The sequence below is a fragment of the Chrysochloris asiatica genome, unplaced genomic scaffold (genome assembly GCF_000296735.1).
Source record: "Chrysochloris asiatica unplaced genomic scaffold, ChrAsi1.0 scaffold00018, whole genome shotgun sequence".
Classification (NCBI taxonomy): domain Eukaryota; kingdom Metazoa; phylum Chordata; class Mammalia; order Afrosoricida; family Chrysochloridae; genus Chrysochloris; species Chrysochloris asiatica.
Window position 1 is genome coordinate 27,642,081 of NW_006408536.1, and position 21,926 is coordinate 27,664,006.

Genomic DNA, 21,926 nt, shown 5'->3' on the forward strand with positions numbered 1-21,926 from the left:
TTCTGCTGTGCATGGGGTCACTATGAGTGGGTTCCGACTCGATGGCACCTGACAACAACAACAAGTATCCTGTTGCAAATCACCGGGTGACCTACTCTGGGGGTGTGGAGAAGGGCCTCACTATCTGTGTTGCTGTAAATGGAATCAACTTTTGGCAGAAATGTGTGATCATTTCCCCCCAAAACAGACATCTCTGGAGGCGTCCGGTACTCCTGGTACCTAGCCCCCATAGCATGAGGTGATGGTACCAGCTGTGGATCTTGGTGCTGGGGCAGTTGTTCCACCATTGCTTCTGACTGTCACCTCTGCCCCCTCACTGAAGACCAGCTGCAGGACTGTCCCCCTCCCATAACTCCTCACCCTGCATGTGGAGGTATTAATCACTGGATATATAAAGATGGACCCCAGCAGGACGCACCCCAATCTACAGATCGCCTTTGAAAGCAACAGGGAAGAGATCTTCTATACTTACACAAATCCCACATGGATCTGGGGTTCTTCATTACTGCCAGCCTCACTGTACATAGCCTCCTCAGCGTCATCATTCCTACAAACAATTGGACATTCACCCGGGGTTTATTCCAGGTGGCAGTGATGCACACAGATTTTGGTTAAGTGTGCTCATGGTAACAGTGGTCTTGTCTCACTTAGAAGGGCCTTATTAAACTCCCATAGACGTAAACTCACTACGTGTCTGAAAGGGCACAACAGGTATCTGGATCCATGACCATAGCTTAGTGAATAACATGCTGGCAAACTGTTTTCTCTTTTTTAGAAAGCAACTTTGCATTCCTTTCAAAATCACATGTGCTGTTCAGGATAAAGTTCTAAACCACTCTGAAAAAGTCTGCCATAAGTGAAATGCCTTATAGACACCAGAGATTTATTAGTGTCTGAAGAAACAACTGACCTCAGATACATCAAATCAAAATAAAGCTCACAGTTCCAAAGGCTGTTAGGCCATTGCAAAACGATTCCTGTAAGCATGGAAGGGGAGGAGGGAGACGACTCATTTCTAATTAAAGTCCTTCGAGTAAAAGGAGCCCTGGTGGCTGGCACAGGCGCTTAAGACTTCTAGTGATAACCAAAGGTTGGCAGTTTGAGCCCATTAGCTGATGTGGCAGTCTGCATCGATAAAGATGTACAGCCTTGGAAATCCTAGGGAGGCAGTTCTACACTGTCTTAGAGGGTCGCTCACGATCAACTTGCAATCAACTTGACGGCAGTGGGTTTGTTGTTTAGTCCTGGAAAAACAGGTTTCTCATACGTGGATTCTCCTTGTATTGACCATGACCAGAAAGAAAGAAATTATCCTAAAACTATGAAGCCAAGCCAGTCTCCAAACACCACACAGAATCAAACGGCTTTTGCTTTCAGGTTCCTAAAGCCCAATCCATCACAGTTGAAACACGTTTGCAAAATATTCTGCTCCCAGATAGATACACAGAATTTCAACATGCACAAATCCTTTTGGCTCAATACATAACAGCAACATTGTAGTAGAAGTCTGGTCAGGGTGAGGGAACTCATAAGATTAGAGTCTGACCTTTTGGTTAAAGGTTCAAAGACCCCGCTGTCGCTGGCTAGTGAATAATCTGACAAGCATGCAGAGACGCGACGCGCTCTCCTCTCCAGCCTCTTGGCGCTGTCTTCTCGAAGAGTCACCGCTATAAGGAAGAGACACATAAGAAGTTACCAAGTGTTCCTGAGAAACGCCATGAGACTTATTCCTAAATACACTGCGCCCAGTCTTTGTTGATACTGAAAAACTGAAGACATGAACTTCTGCCTACTTCTTTGAAAGCTCTTTAAATTCTTTGGAAAGACACTTGGAATCATATATACCATTTCACCTCCTTAACAAACACACACAACACAGGATGCTGGTGGGAAGTCCCTTTGCAATGAACGCACTTTATGATAGACTAGCAGAGCTGAAAGACTGAGATAGATGTCCTCAAAGGGTTAACAGCAATTGCTTCCCTCTGGGGGTGTGGAACATGGCTATTTTTCATTCTCTTCTTTATGCTGTTTAGCAGTTTCCATATTTTATAAAATAAACATACACTACTTTTACAGTGGAGTCCTGATGTGATGCTAAGGGTTAATGTGCCAGATTGCAAAGCCATTAGAACTGCAAAGGTTGGTGGTTCACGCTCACCAGCTGCTCCTCAGAAACCCTACACAGGGCTGCTATGGGTCGGACTGAGTCAACAGCACTTAATAGCAACAATTTTGATAATAAGAGAAAATTTTTTAAGTAAGTCCTATCAAAATCGAGTGGCCTTACAAGTCACAGGTTGCTCACTTCTACCTGGAGAGCCTTGGAAAAATTTCCTCCTCAGGGGTCTGTGGTCACAGGGCTTCAGAATACATTATCAGCTCCAGCTGGCCAGAGTGACAATGCTGACATGTAAGTTTCACATATACTTTAATCAAGAGTCAAGGATAAGCACTAACATTATTCTTTTTAGCATTCCATCAACTTTTTCGACTCTGCTTTGAATAAACACTTGCAATATCATCTTCCTATGCTAAATGTGAATATGTCCGCAGGAGTCTTAACCATTTTAGAGGTGGGCTTTGCTTAGAAAACAGAATCCAAATATTCAGCTCGGAAATGGTGTTTTGATGCCCTCTGGTCATACATAATACATGGCCCCCTGGTATCTCTACTTTTCTTCAGCTATACAAGCTCTCTAACTAGAAACCCTTAACATCCGTGGATCCCTAGATTGAGGGAAACAGCCAAGCTTACAACCAGTCTTCTTTTCAACCAGACCGTTGTTCACACTGATTAAAATACAAGCAGCATGTTAAATACGGCACCAAGCTAACAATAGGGCACAGCCCTGGTATTTGTTTCACAATTTCTCTTAGAGACAAAATGTTAACCTTCTGCAATGCAATCCAGGGAGGTCAGCCCAGTGGTGACCCCCTCCCTTCCCTGTTCAGCCAGGAATGAGAAGCCGGTGCCCTTCTGGGCAGCCCAGAGGCCCTGGGGCTCCAATTGTAGGCTCAGCTCTTTTCTTCAGCCCAGCCATGAGCAAGTGATCCAAATCACTGGCCCTGAATTGCAAATGGAACCTATCAGTTGGATGCATCAATCCCCCCAAAACAACACTGATCCCTGTTTCCATTCCCAGCACTGAAATTGGCCACAGTTCATAGACAGAGCTTTACATTCCAGTATTTATACTGCAGAATAAGCACTGAACTACTAACCATACGGTCTGTGGTTCAAATCTACCAGCTGCTCCTCGGATTTCCTACACAGGGTTGCTATCAGTCAGAATTTACTTGATGGCACTTAATAACAACAACAACAAGGGAATAATGGGAGTCCTGGGTCAAGCAAACCGTTGTGCTTGGCTGTTAACTGAAAGGTTGGCAGTGATCTACCAAAACATCAGTCACTGAAAAACCTTATGGGGTCTGCATACATGGGGGTCACCATGAGTTAGAGTTGACTCAATGGCAAGTAACACTGGGGCACAAGTCTAAGCTGCTTCAGTTCACCTGATAGTGGCCATTTCTCGCTCACCATCACAACAGCAGTCAGTGAAGAGACAGAATGAGGTAAGGACTTCATCCTCAATGAGCCCAGGCTCAGTCTGAGCTCACAGTGTAACTGGGAGCAGGAGGTTACTCAAGGCTGTGGCCAGCCAGTACCCAGAAAGAGCAAAAGGTACCTGCAGAAACCACGCTATACACCCAGACTCCACTCTTTACTTTCACTGCAGTCAGGTCAGCCTGGGGAGCAACACAGAGGAAGCGAGGATTCTCCTCCAGTGTATTCAAGAGAGCTGACCTTTCAATCATTAAAGATAGACAGACAAACACTGAGACTTAAGGACAATCAACAGTGCTTGATAAAAAGGAAGACAATGCAATGAAAACTCACATGTTGGGCAAAGTAGTCAGATGGTTTGTTCACACAATGAAAGCCATTAAATTCTGGGGCAGGGGAGATATAGACAGGAAATAGTTAATGCTTTTTAAAAAGTCCTCATACAACTTTAGTAGCCACCATGAATATAAATGGAGAAAGAACCATGCTGATAATAGTTGATAAGCTACAGTACTACATAATAGGATATATAACAGACCTATATAATATGCTCCCCTTAGCCACATCTCAACCAGAAGAAAGACAACAGCCACTCTACAAAGACGTACTCACATCCTAACCAACACAGGGAAACAGTAATTCCAAGTTCACTTACAGTGAATGTTTCTGTCGTGCCGCATGAGAAACGAGAGAAAAAAAAAAAAAAGCACATAGTGAAAAAAACTGCAGAATTTAATCAGCCAATAATTTGAAAGAGATTAACGATAATAAAAGTGTCAATGAACAGACCAAAAAGTCAAGGTTTTCACAGATTTAGATTAGCAAAACTAACGGGTTAATGAAAATGAGAAACATTTCAAAATAATGACACATTTGACTTTTAAAATCCAGGGAAGGCTTTTTAAAATCCAGAGAAGACAAGTCTGCGAAAAACATGAAAACATTAATGATTACAGTTGGTTTTCCCACTCGGCTTCCTTTCTTTCCCCTCACATTGATTGAAAGCATAACGGAAGAAAGAATTCAGTACTCCTTGTAAGCTTAGACCATTGCAGTGCAGTGAATTTGGAATCCTGGTGTGGCACTATAGGATAAGCACTGGACCACAAGATCGATCGGAACCGCAAGGCAATGGGGTTCAAATTCATCAGCCACTCCTCAGAAACCCTATACAGGCTCGCTATGAGTTGGAACCGACTCGATGGTACTTCACAACAACAGGTCTGGGTAAGAAAAGGGGGTAGGAAGTGCCGACAGGACTGTACGATTCAACTGTGAGTGCGTAACAGAGTTACTGTTATTGTCAAAACCCGGATCTCTAACATGTATAAAGTGAGCCAGCTCAGAAGTAGGAATGGAGGGATCTCACTACTATCAAAGTAGAGCCAGGAGGAGATGTGTCCTTTGGACCCCAAGATCCCTGGGCACAGAACCTCCTGGAACCAGAGAGAGAAAGCTGTGACATCAGAGGAATGCATGAGCAGCAGCAGCAGAACCAAGAGCCAGAGCATGAGGCAGAGAGGTGGGCTGGCCCGGCCCTAGAGCAAGGAAAGCTGAGTGACTCTGGGCAGGTGGCTTGCTTGTACAGTGGGGTGCCATCAGGCACTAATTGGGAGAGCCAGGTTTGCTGCCTCATGGAGCTGAAGCCGAGTGTCTTCAGACTGAGGTTTATGGTGAAGTGGTGTGTTCTGTGGGCATTTATCAGCAGTCCTAAAAGAGCTCTGTAGCATTGCCAGGACAGAGAAAGGCCTGCCTATGGGCATGGGTGAGGAGAGGCTGTTCTGACTGGAAGAACTGTGCCCTGAACATTTCTGACCCTAAACTGTAACCTATTCACTTCTCTAATAAACCCTACAACAGAGTATTGTCTCTGAGAACCGTGTGGTCATTACAATGGACTTATCAAACCCAGATGAGAAGTACAGAGTGTCAGGGGAGGAATGGTTTGGTGTCATTTATTACAGCAATGTCTAAAATATCTCTTACTAAGATGAGATACGCTTTCTGGGGTGATGCAAATGGTTAACACACTAGGTTGCTCACCAAAGGATCGAAGGTTTGAATCTACCCAGAGGGACCTCAGAAGAAAGACCTGATGACCAAGTTTCAAAAAAAAAAAACCAGTCATTAAAAACCTTATGGAGCACAGTTCTACTCTGACTGACATGGAGTTGACGCCATCAGTTACTGGTCTAGTTAAGATGCAACAGAAACTCGCTTGGGGTCACACATGTACAGAGTTGGCCCTGGCAAGACTGAGAAGTTGGAGGGAACTATGTGATCTTGGTCGATGTTGAGTGCCGTTGAGTCGGGTCTGACTCATTGCGACCCTATATAGGGTTTCTGAGGAGCAGCTGATGGGTTAGAACTACTGACTTTGTGGTTAGCAGTCCAGTGTTTACCCTACAGAGCCACAACTGTTAAAGTGATGAACACCAAGATCCTTACAAAGGCTCTGGTCCAAGCACCAAGGTAGGCAGGAAGTCACCCTGCCTGAAGTCTGTCACCCAACCCAACAGGACCTGAGTCAAAAATTTGTTAAAAAAAAAAAAAAAAAGAGCTCAAATGACAATGGCATGCAGGAGTCTACCACCAGGTGGCAGTATCAAATTGTAGCATAAGCAAAAACCTCAGAGTCTAAGCCTTTGACCCCTATAGAGTCTGCCACAGAGTGAGAAGGGGTAAGATCAAGAAATGATCAGAAATTAAGTCAGGTCTTCTCCCTCACACTCTGTCTTTCCTCTGGTCCAAAGCATCCCCTGTTCTTTGTCTTGATTTCTCTAATCTCGGTCTTTAAAGTTGGTATGATGTTGTTAAGTGGCATCAAATAGTTCGGATCGTAGCAACCCTGTAAAGGGTTCCTGAGGAGCAGCTTCTGGGTTTGAATCACTGATCTTGTGGTTTAAAACAACCTTGTGGTCCAGTGCTTATCCTACCAGTGCCATACCAGGATGAACATAGAGAAAAAAAGTCTAAGATGGAAATAAACTTGAGTGATGAAGGGTGTGAAATCCAGTCCTTAGTAGGTATCTCCTGCTTTAAATGAAAGGTGCAAACATGGAGCAAAGAACTTGTGCCTATGAAGCTGGATCCAGCAAACAAAATGACCCTGGACATGTAAAATACAGAAACAGTGTATCTGGGGACAGGAAAGCTGTGTTTGCAAACACAGAAAGGAAGATGTCAAATAACAGAGCCCAAAAGGCCTGGTGCTGCCTCAGAACAGGATGAGTCTCTGGTTAAATAGTAGTGTTCCTAGCATATATATAACTCATGGACACCAGAACAGTGATCAACACAAGGAACCATAAAGTCTACCTTGTTCAAAGATAGAGAAGCCAAGACTCAGGCAAGTAAAGGGATACCGCAAACTCAAGGTCAAACAGTCAGTTGACAGGGCAGGGAATAGAACTCAGGCCTCCAAACTGCTAGTCTGAAGTGGTTTCCACTATACCACACTGATTTTGTATCCAGGTCTCACTTAGACATCTTGATTTAAACTCCACAGTAGGTGATACCAGGTTTTTTCAACCTTGGCACTATTGACATTGGAGACGGGATCATTCTTCGTTGTGAGGGGCTGTCTTGTGCATTTGTGGGGTGTTTAGAGGCATCCCTGGCCTCTACCCATCAGATATCTGCAGCATCCTCCCTACCCCCAGTGTGACAACCAAAATTATCTCCAAATACTGTCTAATGGCATTTGGCTGTGGCTGGGGGTGGGGGGGCCCGGGGTGGACAGGGTGGACACACACACAATGCTCCATTCTTGGTTCATACCCTGATGAACTCATTAAGGCCCTAGTACATCTTTATCATCCTTTGAATGTGGAGTATTAGGTGGTTCTTAGCTCATTTTCTACAATTCAATACTTTCTGACAGCAAGCCAAATATGTGGGAAAGACTACTTTGCCAATTGGCATTATCTTTCCAGACGTGGAAATACCCACAATGAAACTATGTGAGGACCACAGGTTTGCATGCTTTCTAACCCTATCCATCTTCCTAAATTTAAAGCTCATGATGTAATGGGATTGCCAGGCAGTCTACATCCAACTACATGTGTTCTCTTCCCTGAATTTTAAACTTTTCCTTCCCAGGATTGTGAAACCCACAGGCTCTATCGATACTTACTTCCACCTGCAGGAGCTCCGGCCAGCTGGGGTCCTCGCTCACGGGATCCTTCCCCGTCGCTGGGGAATAGGTGTGGCTGAAGGGATGCTGTTCCCTGAAGCTCTTCATCACCCACAGCACAGCTCTGGACTCTCAGTCTGTCTAGTCCACCCAGGACTGGCACCTCAAAGCCATCTACCATCTGGGCTAAAGGAGAGTCCCGAGAGGCAGGGAGGAAGGGTGTGTCCAGAGGCGAGCTTGGGGGTGACAGGGAGGACAGGGAGGAGCGGGAGGATAGGGAAGCCAGGGACTGAGGCGTGTCCAGGGATCGCCTCTGCTTGCTGAAGCCGGAGGGGCCAGGGGAATCAGAGAAGGGGGCATCTCGTCCCAGGGAGTCAAAAGGAATTAGGTCGAAGCGCAAAAGCTGGCCACTGTCGGCTTCAGGCTTCTCATACTGTGGCAGGCCGTAGATGTCAGTGAAGCTGATGGAGCTCAAGGAACCCCGGCTGGAGGCCAGTGAGCCCCGGCTGGAGGCCAGCGAGCCCCGGCTGCTCCCTGAAGACACCGTCAGGGTGCTGGCGGACAGGCTGAAATGAGACAGGCCATGTTCTGAGCACACCAGCCTGGAGATTGGTGTTAACAGTGTCTTGCCTGTGGCATTATGGAAGAAACACCAGTCTCATGCTCCCACTACTTGGAGGATTTTGAAAACCCCTACTGTACACTAAGGTACTTTCGTTAATATTTCCTTTGCTTCTTTTTAATGTCAGGACAGAGTAGGGCTTAAAATCAAGAGCACCAGGCTCAGACACGTACAAGCGGAGTACACCAGGACAAGTTAGTTAACTTCGTTGAGCCTCACATTTTGTCACCAGGACTGTGGTAATAGCCATTCCTGACTCGTGACACCATAAGGAAGAAGAAGTAAGAAAATCTGACATATAAAGAAAGCCCCTAACATCACAGTTAGGACCTGGAAGACATGAGCGATTTACTGCGCATACCCACCACGCTTAGTTTTAAAATATTCATATCCTTTCCCTGCGCCCCCTCAAAACCCAAAAGTAAAAATGTATGTGTGTGCATATGTAATTAGTTAGACACTTTCGAAGCTGTAAAGTCGTTTATCAAAATCCTCCGACAAATGTGGCTTCAAACTGGTTATTTTGAATTCAGTTCTCTTCAAACTCATTGAATCAATATTAGCAGGCCATCTGGGAATTCACACTCATCCTCTATTCTATTCTGCCGTTCTGCATTTACACTGGCAACTCTGGTTCCCAAGTTCAAGAGGAGAAAATCCAAAATAATGGCAATTATGAAGTTCACGGAAACAGCAAAATAGCACAATAATAAAGCATCATTTTCTCTTTTAAAGTAACCAACCTCTTTAGCTGAGACTGAAGATAGGACTTTAAGCGAGTGGCTTCTTCCAGCTGCATGAGCAGACAATTTTTTTTCTCCTGCAGTAGAGTCCTATGGGTAAAAAAGCAGACAGTTGTGGGATTTCAAAGAGAACCAAAACCACCTACTCTCATTTCAGTAGAGTCCATTTCCACTCATAACCACCTATAGACAGAGGAGAACTGTCGTGTAGGGTTTCCAAGGCTGCCATCTTTACAGAAGGAGCCCTGGGGGCACAGTGGGGTAAGAATTGGGCTGCTAATTCCAAGGTTGGTGGTTCAAACCCACCAGCTGCTCCCCAGGAATAAGCTGAGGTGATCTGCTCCTGTCAAGTTTTAGTCTTAGAAACCCTATGGCACAGTTCTGCTCTGTACTAGAGGATCTCGGAGTCGGAATTGCCTTGATGGCACTGGGTATAGTATGGGTTTTAATCTCTATGGAAGCAGATGACCAAATCTTTCTCCTGTGGAGTAGTTGGTAAGTTTCAACCACTGAGCTTTTGGTTAGCTGCTGAGTGCCTGAACTGATGTACCACTAAAACTCCTTTTGGATTTGAAAGACAACGTGTATATTTTCCAAACAAGAAATTCAACTGTAAATTCCCTATTGTCCGTACTGTACCTTCCCAACCACAGGCAACCTGTGGCTTCTCAAAGAATTCTAGGGGAGGGAAGACTTAAGTGGAGCACATCCTACATACAGCAAGCAGTCCTTAAAAGCTGGAATTTACACATACCCAGAATTGTATTTTTCTTAACAATTCTGCATAAATTCCAACTCAATCGGAAATCTATGATGTGAAATCTGAAATTAACAGAATCCACAGTAGGAAGACTCACAAGTCCTCACTTCAAACATATTCTAAAACTGTAGATATCAAAATAGACTGGTCCTTGTCTAACAACAGACACACAGATCAATGGAATAGAAAGACGAGACCAGAAATAAACGCAGACATTTGTAATCAACTGATTGTTGCCAAGGGCACCAATTCCATTTAACCGGGAAAGAAGAATTACTTCAACAGGCATGCCCCACTCTTTCTTACAAAAATAACTTCTCTCTAATCAACTATAGCACCACTTGTAAAATAACACTGACATTACTCCCTAATGCTGTGACACATAGCCGTCTATTGTAAAGAATGACAAGGAAGACCCAAGCATAAATAACCTCCGATGAAAAAGGAGGGACATCGTCTAATTCAATTAAATGACAGATATATATAGGCATCTACATGGGTCAAATAATTCAGGTGACTACTAAACTCTATGTAGATTATGCTTGTATACATATAGCTTGCTGTTGTGAGCTGCCATTGAGTTGACCCCTGACTCACAGAGACCCCAGGCACAATGGGATGAAATACCGCTTGGTCCTAGGCCATCCCCAGACATTGTGATCCACAGGGTTTGCACTGAGTTATTTTCGGAAGCCAATCACCAGACTGTTCTTCCTAGTTCATCTTAACCTGGAAGCTCTGCTGAAACTTGTTCAGTATCATAGTCACATGCATGCCTCCACAGACAGAGTGTGCATGAAGTGCACTGGCCAGGAATCAAACCTGGCTCTCCCACATGGAAGGTAGTAACTCTACCAGTGAAGCTCCACAGCCTTTCTTCATAGATACAGCTAATGCTCCTGATAAGAAGCTGAATTTTAAGGAGTCAGTACATTAATTTATAAGGAGAGGGAGGGAACTCTATCAAGCCCGGCTGATGGTTATAGATAAACTTGTGACAACACCTCACTGTAGACAGCAGACCCTGCTTCTACCAAGTCCATAATCATACCCAACAAATGGGAGCCAGGAGGCATGACACTAGATGAAAAAGACCAAAGATACTGGGTCGGCTCCATGTTTCCCACACTGTTCAAGAGATGAAAGAGTTAGCGAAGACAGTGTGCTCAGAAATGGTAGCAAGGCTGCATGCTTCCTACCGCCACAGGAAAAACATGCTTTTCTGGCTAGAAAAGCATGGCGGAGACTAAAGTGGCAAGGCAGATTTGCACACTGCTGGTGATGTTGGGAGTTAAGAAACTCTCCATTAGTAGCAAAGCCACCTTCTTCTAGAGCTGGACCACCAGCTACCTCCACAGGCGGTGCGCAGGGGCAGTGCCACAACACCTCCAGAGGGGGTAAGCTGGCAAAAATGGGGTGAAAGCACAGAGTATCAATAACAGGAAAGGAAGGGGCGTGGGTTAAGTGGTGGGTGATCCTGTCCTTCCCAGCTCCACCTCTCACTTCTTAGCAGGAGGCACAGATACCTGCGTTCCTACTCACCTTCTGTTTCCCCTCCACTTGGCAAGGAAACCCCCCAGGCAGCAGCTGCTTTGATGACAATCAGGAATGTTCTAGAACAATATGGAAACTCTCCAAATTCTCTTTTAAGTGGGCCATCCCCTGTCGTGGAGCTGTGTGGAGTAGCCTACCTTTCTGTGGCACCCTGAGCAGATGTGGCGCGGGCTCGCTGGATCTCTTCCTCTAGTCGTGCTACATCTTCTGCTGACCTCCTCTGCTGAGGGATGAGCTGGAGCTCCTGAAGCAAGGCTTCCTTCTCTTTGAGGAGCTGGAGCCGGTCCCTGTCAGCCTCAGCCATCCCTGGCCAGGACTCGTTATCAAGCTGAGCCAGCTGCTGCTGGATATTGGAGACTCTGGAAGAGATAGACAGGACAATCAGTCAACTCGACAGATCACCAAAGCCCATTCTCAGACTCTGGAAACCCACCTGCCCAAGGGCTTAAAGACCACGGGTCATCAAAATGGGGTATGAGTTCTTGGTAAAATCTCCCCTGGTCAATAAGCAACTGGGGTGACAATAATCGTATCCATAGCCCATCCTGCTTGTTTCAAAAATGTGAAACCAAGGTGACAGTCCTCCGCACGCTCAGGACACCATGTTGGCTTAAATCAGCAACCTTGCTTCTGCATGCAGGATGAAGCTCTAGGTTTCTAAACTGCCATTCTGCTAGGATTCAAGTTGTTCTGGGTGAAAGTGATCCAATCCTAGATAATCACACCCTTTCCAGGAAAATCTCAGCCTCTATCTACTATCAGAAAAAAAAAAAAGAATGAAGAGGGTGGGGGGTGAATTCCAAGAGGAAGGAGAGGTAAAGGGCAAATTTCAAAAGATGTGTCCACTGCCGGCATACAGGTAAAAAAACAGCAACCAAAACTCAACAGTGGACAAATGTGAAAGGACGGATGGTGAGGGATGAGCTCTCCAGCACAAACAAAATTAGGGTGATGCTGACTTCATGCAACTTCTTCTGGAGCATTGTTTTGGCTGTGCTGAACACTAGGCAAGTGCTGCTGGGCTCAGGGACAGTGTTGTCTTTTCTTGCAATAAAACTGCACAATGATGCAAATGTTTGCATGCTCATTTTTGAGTGATACATGAATATAGAAGAACATTGGCATATCGTAGATCAGAAATATGATTTCTTTCCTTATATCCTTATTCTTAGAGGATAGATGGAGTCCTGGTGTGGCTCTGTCAGATAAGTACTGGACTGCTAACCTCAAGGGCGGCGGTTCAAACTCACTGGCCACTCCTTGGAAACTTTATACAGGGTCACTCAGAACCGATTTGATGGCACACAACAACAGAAGAAAGATCAAAGGGGTTCTGGATGCAGACACATGTCTGTCTGTCTGTATGTATGTATGTACTGGAAGCCGAAAGAACTAGAACAAGTTCTTCAAGGACGTCTCGGACATTTCCCATGGGACGGGAGTACCTGGATGGTGCAAAGAGCTAATATCTTAGAAGCTAGCCAAAAGGTTTTTGTCTTTCCCATGGGATGGAGAAGATGGCTTTGCTGTTAGAATAGTCCAGGGAGTAACTTTCATGTGGTCAGTTTACTTAAAACAAACAAACCTAAAACCCAAACCAGATTTTTCACCTAGATGTGCACATCCACGTCAAACAGCTGATACACAGGATGGAACCTCACTTTTCCCAGAGCCTTCCTCCTCATGCTGGGTAGTAAAGGAAAAATAATTTCCAGAAAAAAATGTTTCCTTGAAATTCCATTTCAATGAAATTAAATACACGGAAGCAAAGCAAGGTCATGATTAAAGTTTGCCAAACCCCTCCCCCCCCCCACAAAAAAAATTCCAAGTTCATTTTTATAGAGAATGGAGAACAGTTTAAAATTGGCCAGGATTCCCTCCCCCCAACACCCCACCCCACCCCCGCCGCCTCCACAACTCAACTAGATTCTTGATTCTTCTATGTGATAGGTAATACATTCCATAGCCTCTATATAAACTTTCACAAATGCCTTTCAAAGCTTTCAACTCTATGCTCCTGGGTCCTGGAGAGTGAAGAAAAGAAAGCAGATCCTCGGTCGAGCCATCAGGTTTCATATTTATTATGTGATTTCCAAATTCCATTTCCTGAACGGGTCTAATGTCGAGAGAAGTAAACTAGGAATCATTTTTTCCCCTATTATTTGTGCCCAAGCGCCTTTTCTGTTACAACCCAGGCACCATTACACCATGAATGGATATGTGCTTTTGTGCTGCAGAAACCACTTGAACACCTCACATGGCAATCGGAAGCCTGAGCCGCATTTTCCCCAAATAAAAGGTACCTTGACTATGACACACAATATTGCTTTATATACTGTGTGGAGTTGTTGTGGAGAATGTCCGGACAAGTTGGCTCAAGCTCACGGCAACCTAATATGTAAGCGTAAAACTCCAGTTCTTTCAGTCTGTACCTGAAATATGAAGTCCATTATGTAACTTCTCACATTCCTATAATGCTGCTGCTTCCTGAAGGAACAACCTGACGGTGATGAGGTGCAATGCAGCCCCAGGCCACATTCCAGAACATGGCCTTGCTTGGCTCAGTGCCTCCTGATTTCAGTCAGCTACAGATTTGATACTTCTGCATTTTCTCTTTAGTTTTTTTTCTTTCTTTTTAAATACCCATTTAAATGACAAACAATGATTTGCTATGAATGTATCTATCAGTTTATCATTTGTACAAATAAACCACAGGCATGCAAGGTGTGTAATAAAAGGAAATAGGAAAAACTGTGTGCAGAAGAGGGGTAAATAGGAACTTTCTGTGCTTTCAGTACAACTTCTCTGCAAACCTAAAATTGTTCTTAAAATTATTTAAAATAAAAAGCAATGGCTCCAGAAAAACTCAGCTGTGGTTGAATTCAAATGGAAAGATGAAGTCTCAACCCAGCAGCTCTTCCTCACAGCTTTCTGGACTCCCTGGTAGGGTTAGAGACGTCTGCATTTGGAGTTGGCAGCATTACAAGGATCTAGTCAAATATCCATCTAATACCCTGTCCTCAGCTGTGCTGACCTCACATCTTCTCCCCTTTCAACACGAACACTTTTATTCATTTATTTTTAATAAAAAGCAGAAAGTCTACAGGCTTTTTGATCTTAGCGCGAATAGGTCAGATGGGTCTGTAGTGGTGTTATGGCTTGAGTTGGGTCCCTCAGACAAACATGTTGAAGTCCTAGACCTGTACTTGTGAATATGACACTTTTTGGAAACAAGGTCTTTGGAGATGTTGTCAGTTACATTAACATGAAGTCATACTGGAGTAAGATAGGTCCTGATTTGAGTGGTACCCTTATAAAAGAGAAGAGCTACAGATACAGAAGGAAGATGGCCATGTGATGGTGGGGGCAGACTGGAACACCCAGGATCACTGGAAGGCACGAAGAAACATGGCACAAAATTCTCCCTCAGAGACTCCAGGAGAAATCAAATGTAGTCTCCAGAACTACGAGACTAGGTTTGCAAGGACTTCTGTCTGCAATATATTTTAGGGTTAGGGTTAGGACTGCAATATATTTTGGGGGAAACACACGAGTCCAAGTGTGGTGCTGAGGGTTAATGCACTAGACAGCAAGGTCAGTTTGAACCCCAAGGTCGGTGATTCAAGCTTACCAGCTGCTCCTCAGAAACCCTATACAAGGTCGCTATGGGTCAGAACTGACTGGATGGCATTTAACAACAACACTTCAATCCGTTAACAGTCCCCATCCAAAAAACTGATACCCAAAGAAATGGAGAAAGTGCCCAAGTTACTGACCAAATCTGACTGGAGCATATCTTACACTGACAGCAGGAATGACCCTGGCGGAGAAATTGGAAGGACCAAATGTTTTGTTCCAATCTGGACTAGAAGTGTTTCCATGGAAACAGCTGTAGTCTGCAGTTTGAGTACATGTGCTCTCAGGTAAGAAAGGAACCATCTGCATCATCTGGAAAGACTCAAAAAGATTTGTTCCTCCAACTTGCTTCTCAAAAAAAAAAAAACCAAACTTTGAAACAGATTGTTTAAAAATATTCCTATCCTAAGGTCTGCTTTTGGAATCCAAAGAGACATTCCTGAAGGGAAAGGAAGAAGTAATCATTTAAAAAAAAAAAAAAAGGAATGTATTTTATGTAAACGTGTGCATAGCACATTAGGTTCTGATTTAATAATTTTTACACAAATGATGTTGTGACATTGTTATAATTTTAACAATGTATCAGCATTCTCGAGTTCCATTCTGATTCTACTGATCTAGCTTCCCTAATCCCTCCTTGCCTTCTTATCTTTGCTTTTGGGTAAACAATGACCTTTTGGTTTTATATTGCTATTGTTGAGTGCTATCTAGTAGGTTCCAACTCATGGTTAGCCTATATAGAGAAGTAGCTGGTGGGTTTATCCTACAGCACCATACCAGAACTCCATATAGGTGATTATTTAAGGGAGTATAGGAATCCTGGTGTGGCACTATAGGATAAGCACTGGACCACGAGGTCAGTTTAAACCACAAGGGTCAAACTCACCAGCCACTCCTTGGAAACCCTACACAGGGTCACTATGAGTCGGAATCAACTAGACAGCACGTAACAACAACAACAACATTACCCACAGGTGATACTGTTTATTTGGCTGAAAGGTTAACCTCCAAGAGTGCCTTCAGTGCCAAGTTCAAGGGTAACTTAGGGCAAAAGACTTGGGGGTTTGTCTCATCTCTATTGGCCCAGTTGTTGTTGTTGTTATGTGCCGTGGAGTCGGTTCCGACCCATAGCGACCCTGTACAGGGTTTCCGAGGCTGTAAATCTTTATGGGAGCAGAACGCCTCATCTTTCTCCCGCGGAACCGCTGGTAGTTTTGAACTGCTGACCTTGCGGTTCGCAGCCCGATTCGTAACCACTAGGCTACCAGAGCTCTTAAGTATGGCTTTTTTTAGGAATTTAAATTTTGTTCTACATTTTTTCTCTTATTCTATCTGGGACCTTCCAATGTGCCCCTGGTCAGAACAGTCCAAAGTGGTAACCAGTGTCAAAATTCATGAACGATTTAGTTAATTTTAAAGAAAATAATTGAATTTCTTATCACAATTTGCAAAACAGAGAAACACATTCTACTTGGCACCAAGAGAAGATTGTGCACAGGTTTTTATAATAATGTCAGTACAGATGTAGGTTATTCTTCTATTTAAAATACTTTACTGACCGGATGCCATCTAAGACAAGGTTCTATGTGATTTGGTGATAGAAACATTTTGTGGCTTTGAGTCTTACAGTTAAGGCGAGTCAGGGCAATGATTGATGGACTACTGACTTCAGAGTCTGAAATCTGTGAAATTTTTAATTTTGCTCTTACACCGGGCACCATCTAGTTCTTCTGATCTCAGGCTAGAAGAGGCTGGTGCTTGTGTGGACTATTCATCTTGAGCACTAGTTTCTTGAGTCTTTGGTTTCCTTCTTTGTCTTTGGCTCCAGACAAGACCAATAATTGTATCTTAGGTAACTGCTCACAAGCTTTTAAGGCCCTAGACACTAATCATCAAACTAGGATGTAGAATATTATCTTTATGAACTACAATACGCCAATTGACTGAGTTGTTCCATGAGACTATCATCTTCCACCTTTTAACTCAGTAAACCATTCCAGAGAGGTGTATGGATATGTCTAGGAAGCCTCTGTAACTGTGCCCCCTATGTGCTTTATTATATATGCACTCAAACTTGTACATACATATACCTTCTTAGGCACACAGATGAGAAATCCTGGTGGTACCATTGTTAAAGTGCTCAGTTGCTAAGCAAAAGGTTCGAATCCACCTGTTGCTCCGCTGGAGAAAGATGCTTCCACAAAAATGTATAGTCTATTCTGTCCTACTGGCTCACTGTGAATCAGAAACGATTCGATGGCAGTGGGGTTTTGGTATACACATGTAACCACACTCATATTTTTTGGTTGCTATTACTGTTGTTGCAAAATTATGTATTATTTACCAAAATTGTCCCTTATTCTTAATTACTATTAGCATCTTCATCTGCCTTGGTCAAGCTGTGTAGTTTTCACCCATATTGGGTACTGCTTTTTCCATCACCAAAAATAACAAGTGAAGCCCTGGTGTGGTATTGTAGGGTAAGTGCTGGACTGTTAACCAAAAAGTCCACAGTTCGAACTCACCAGTCGCTCCTCAGAAACCCTAGACAGGGTCGCTGAATCAGAATCAACTCAACAACACCAACTTTCTAGAAAGTGATTCCCTTTCTTCCCCCTCCTATCCCTGATGGTCATAAAAGACACTGCTTTCTGGGTTATGCCTACTGATTTTTTATGAAAGTTCAAGCAACATAATTATTTGTCCTTTGGTGATTGACTCAGCATAATGTCTCTCAGATTCATCCATTCATAAAATGTTTTGTGGACTCATGATTCTTTATAGTTATATAGTGTTCCACTGTATGCACCACCTGTACCTACCCACTCGGCCGTTGATAGGCACATGAATAATGCTGCAATGAACATGGGTGCACATGCCACTGCTCTTCTTTATCTAGGAGTGGGATTGCTAGATCAAAAGGTATTTCTAGTTCAGCTTTTTGAGGATGCACCCTATTGTTTTCCATAATGGTTGTACCATTTTACAATCCCATAAGCAATGGATAAGGGTTGCAATTTCCCCACAACCTTATCAACCTTTGCTGTTTTGGGTTTTGCTTTGTTTTTCAATCAGTGTTATTTTTGCAGGGGTGAAATGGTATCTCACTGTAGTTCTGACACTGTGGTTAAGTGCTCAGCGCTAAACGAAAGGTCAGTGGTTTGAACCCATCAGCTGCTCCATGGGAGAAAGACGTGGCAATCGGCTTCCTTAAAGATTACAGCTTTGGAAACTCTCGGGGGCAGTTCTACAGAGGGTCTCTATGAGTTGGATTTGACTCTAAGGCAGTGGAGTTTTAGGTTTTCGTTTTGTTCCTATGCAGAAAAGAAGCAGTCATTGGGGGCACATCTCACATAAGTCATGATAGAAAACATAAAACAGCTTACCATGACAATGCTAAATTGGTCACAGAATTATCTAGAAATCAAACCGCCACTTGAAATTATGAGGGCCACTTCCACAAACTTCCTTTCAGTTCAAATACACAGGAATCCCTCATTGTCCCAAACTCTGCGTTTGGACAATTTCCCAGCTCTTGGAAACAATCTAGACATGCCAGGAAAGACTTCTCCAGAATGCATCCATGCATCAACTACTTCTCAGTTTAGAAGTGACAGAGCACAGGCTGATCTGTAGAGGGCAGCGAAGGTAACTTTGCTGGCTGTAATGCACTCAGACATAAAAGCCAGAAGACTGACACCCAAGGGTGAGGGGACAGAATGAAAAGACTTAAGACTACTGAATAATGGCAGTAAAAGAACAGAAGTCCACCAGGGCCAAAGAAAAGGTCACCTGGTGTTCACTATCATCAAAGTAAAAGATCTGGGAAGGCTACATTATTCTCTGCCAACGCTGCTATTTGAAGTGATTCCATTCTTTTTATTTTTAATACTTTGGTGAGTGAATGGGTACATGGTGCCTCCCTATCCAAGGGGCATCTTCTCCCACGCTGCTCATTGGAGAGCGTGGAGGTGTCCTTGTTTCATCAGAGAAGTGGAGGGGAGAGTTAATGGACAAAGCCTCAAAGCCACTGACTGTACTTTGTAGTCATTAGTCACGTCCAGAATGTTCACATCTGTTCTAGATTTAGTTCTTGCCAAAACTGGTTGCCATTTCTTGTATCCCAAGTCCATGCTGCTCTACTCCTGCGTTTATTTAGACAGTCAGAAAGAACACCTGATGCTGGCCAAGTCTCTCTCAGAAGGCCTGATGACATTAACCCTCAGTAACTCAACAAGTAGGGTAAGCACTGGACTTCTGACCACAAAGTTGGTAGTTCAAATCCACCAACTGCTCCTTGGAAACCCTATACAGGGTAGCTATGAGTCAGAACCGATTCAATGGCACTTTTCAACATGTCTGTTCCCCCAGGGGGTGGAAATGTAAGTGTTCCCTACAATGTTACATGTGTGTAAGGTCAAGTGCTTTGCTAGGTGTGGCTAGAGACTATAGGATCTCCAGGGATAGGACACTGGCTTCTATAGCAGGTACTTACTTACATGCCATGTCTTCACTACAAGAAACAATGTAGAGTAATTTGGAGGCAGAATATAGTGACTCTAATGAGACCCTCCACTCCTGGAGCGGCACCGTAGCATAAGCACTCAACCCCAAGGTTGCTTTGAACTGCAAGGTTGGCAGTTCAAACTCACCAGCCACTCCTCAGAAACCCTTTACAGGGTCGCTCTGAGTTGGAACCGACTCAACAACACTTAACAATGAGTCCCTGGGTGGTACAAATGGTTGATGCGCTAGGCTGTTAACCAAAGGGTTGGAGCTTCATGTCCACTCAGAGGCACCTCGGAAGAAAGGCGTGGTTATCGACTTCTGAAACATCAGCCAACAGAAACTCCATGGAGCACAGTTCTACTGTGAAATATGTGTGGGGGCCGTGAGTCAGAGTCGACTCAATGGCAGTTGGGTTGGCAGCTGTGTTGGAGGAGCAGAACCCAGAGGTATAAATGAACTAATCTGAAGGGGCTGCAATCAGTGACTTCAAGAATGAAGGTCAAATGGTTGAGGACTCTGCCCACAGGAGCACTTCAGGGACATTTGACAGCAGCTTAAAGTCCACTGAAAGCACCCAATCAATTGTCAAAACTTGATAGGCATCTTCTAAAGGATCCTCGATTCTAATGCATCTTCTGAGAAGTCCCATAAGGGGCTATCTCCTCCCTTATTTCTGAATAAGGGAAACTGAACAAGGAGGGTGGAGGCGGGCCAGGGTTGCCAACTCTTTATACTGCCATGTAAAGACTGAAAAATGAATTGACTATCAACTACTACCATTGTTTTATAGGAGAAAGAGGTTTTAACAGAAAAAATATCAGAATAACACAAACAACAACAATTGCCAGAGTCAATTCTGACTCAGGTACGGGTTTAGGAACAAAATGGGCAAGCCCAAGCGTTTTGATATTGTCAGAGTTTCCCCAACTATTGACATTTGGGGCCGGAGCATTCTTTGCTGTGGGCCTGTCCTGTGCACGACAGGAGGTTTAGCAGAATCCCTGGTCTCTGTCCGTCAGATGCCACACATACCGCCCCCACTCCCAACCCCAATGTGGCAACTGAAAATGTCTCCAGACGTGGGAAAGCTTCCCTTGCAGGGTTAAGTCTGGTAGAGTGCAGGCACTTGTACAAAATGACCTAGGATGGCTTCAAAATACATCTCTGCTTTGGAAACAGCACCACTGAAGCCCAGAAAGATGTTTCTGAGAAGCTCTTGCTGGTCTAAAGGCTCAAATGCTGGGATATGACTCTCCTCTGTGTCAGCCAAAGCTGAAAGCATGTTCATGAGAAAGTGCCATCGATTTAGAAAGAATACTTTCTCAAAGATAATAATGAAGGGCAGTGGTTGTTCCTGGATACTTTTCTTCAATCCTCTACTCTTTCCACAAACATATCCTCTGAACATTTAAAGGGTTACTCACTGTGCATCGACACCATCTCTAGAAAACAAAGAACGTACTTGCTTGGTTTGGTAAATGTCACAACAAAATATGAAACCATTATGTTCTAGTGGAGCAGCGCTCCATTTTCTGTGCTTTAAGACAGCGCAGCAAATTCCAGCACCCACACGGTATAGTTTCACTAGAAACATGCAAGAATGAGCAGAGGACTGTTCAGAGGAAACAACAGCTCCTCACAAACGCCAGCAAGCATGCGGAGAAAGGCATAGTAAGTGAAGACTGTCACTGCGGAGTTAGCTAGTGCGGCTGAAGGAACTTCACAGTGTTCCATGGGGACATCTAATACCCAACACTAGGACATTGTAAGAAGCAAGGAAGAATTGCTATAACCCCACCATCACCACCAGAAGGCCCATCATAGTCCGTCTGTCCTACAGCAGGGAGTCATGTGATCTTCTTGTGTTAACTATTTTCACATTTTCTAAAAAGCCAGCAAAGTGGATTTCCAGACACATGTAAACGATCCACTGTACTGAGTGGGCCCAATTATTTTAGCTTTCCAGAAAAGCTCTCCCTCAACCTGCCTTCTGTTCTCCCCCGTCCCAAGATAATATTTCATTTGGGAATGAAGAAACATTAAAGAAAAAATAGGCTTCGTAGTTTTCAGAAGGACATATTTGAAAACAATTTGGTTTTAAGGCTCTTTCCAGATGGTACAAAAAGCAAAAGTCTCTTAAAAAAGGGGGAACATGAAAATCAGGGACGACTCAGGATACTGAAAGCAGACCTTAGGTCCAGGAGGATGGGTGGATCCTGGACTGCTCAAAGGGTTAAGTACTCAACTCCCCTACTCTAATGCTTGCCTTCCATGCTTGTTTGCCAACCATGCTCTTCCCCTCCCGTACCCCAAGGTGCTTATGAAAATACCTTGCTTGCTAAAATGCCTTGGAGGTGGGTTGTGCAGTTGGCAAAGAAACATAGAAGGCTCATGTT

General features: G+C 44.1%; 1 protein-coding gene across 1 annotated transcript in view; it reads right to left on the minus strand.

Moving 5' to 3' along the window:
- Positions 1 to 21,926, minus strand: part of WWC3 (WWC family member 3) — a 145,812-nt gene that overhangs the window by 23,924 nt on the left and 99,962 nt on the right. The window contains exons 9-13 of the mRNA XM_006835645.1: positions 11,523 to 11,744; positions 9,072 to 9,161; positions 7,707 to 8,272; positions 1,547 to 1,667; positions 473 to 547 (exon numbers count right to left, since the gene is read on the minus strand). Of these exons, the coding sequence (XP_006835708.1) occupies positions 473 to 547; positions 1,547 to 1,667; positions 7,707 to 8,272; positions 9,072 to 9,161; positions 11,523 to 11,744 (1,074 nt within the window). The remainder of the gene's footprint in view (positions 1 to 472; positions 548 to 1,546; positions 1,668 to 7,706; positions 8,273 to 9,071; positions 9,162 to 11,522; positions 11,745 to 21,926) is intronic.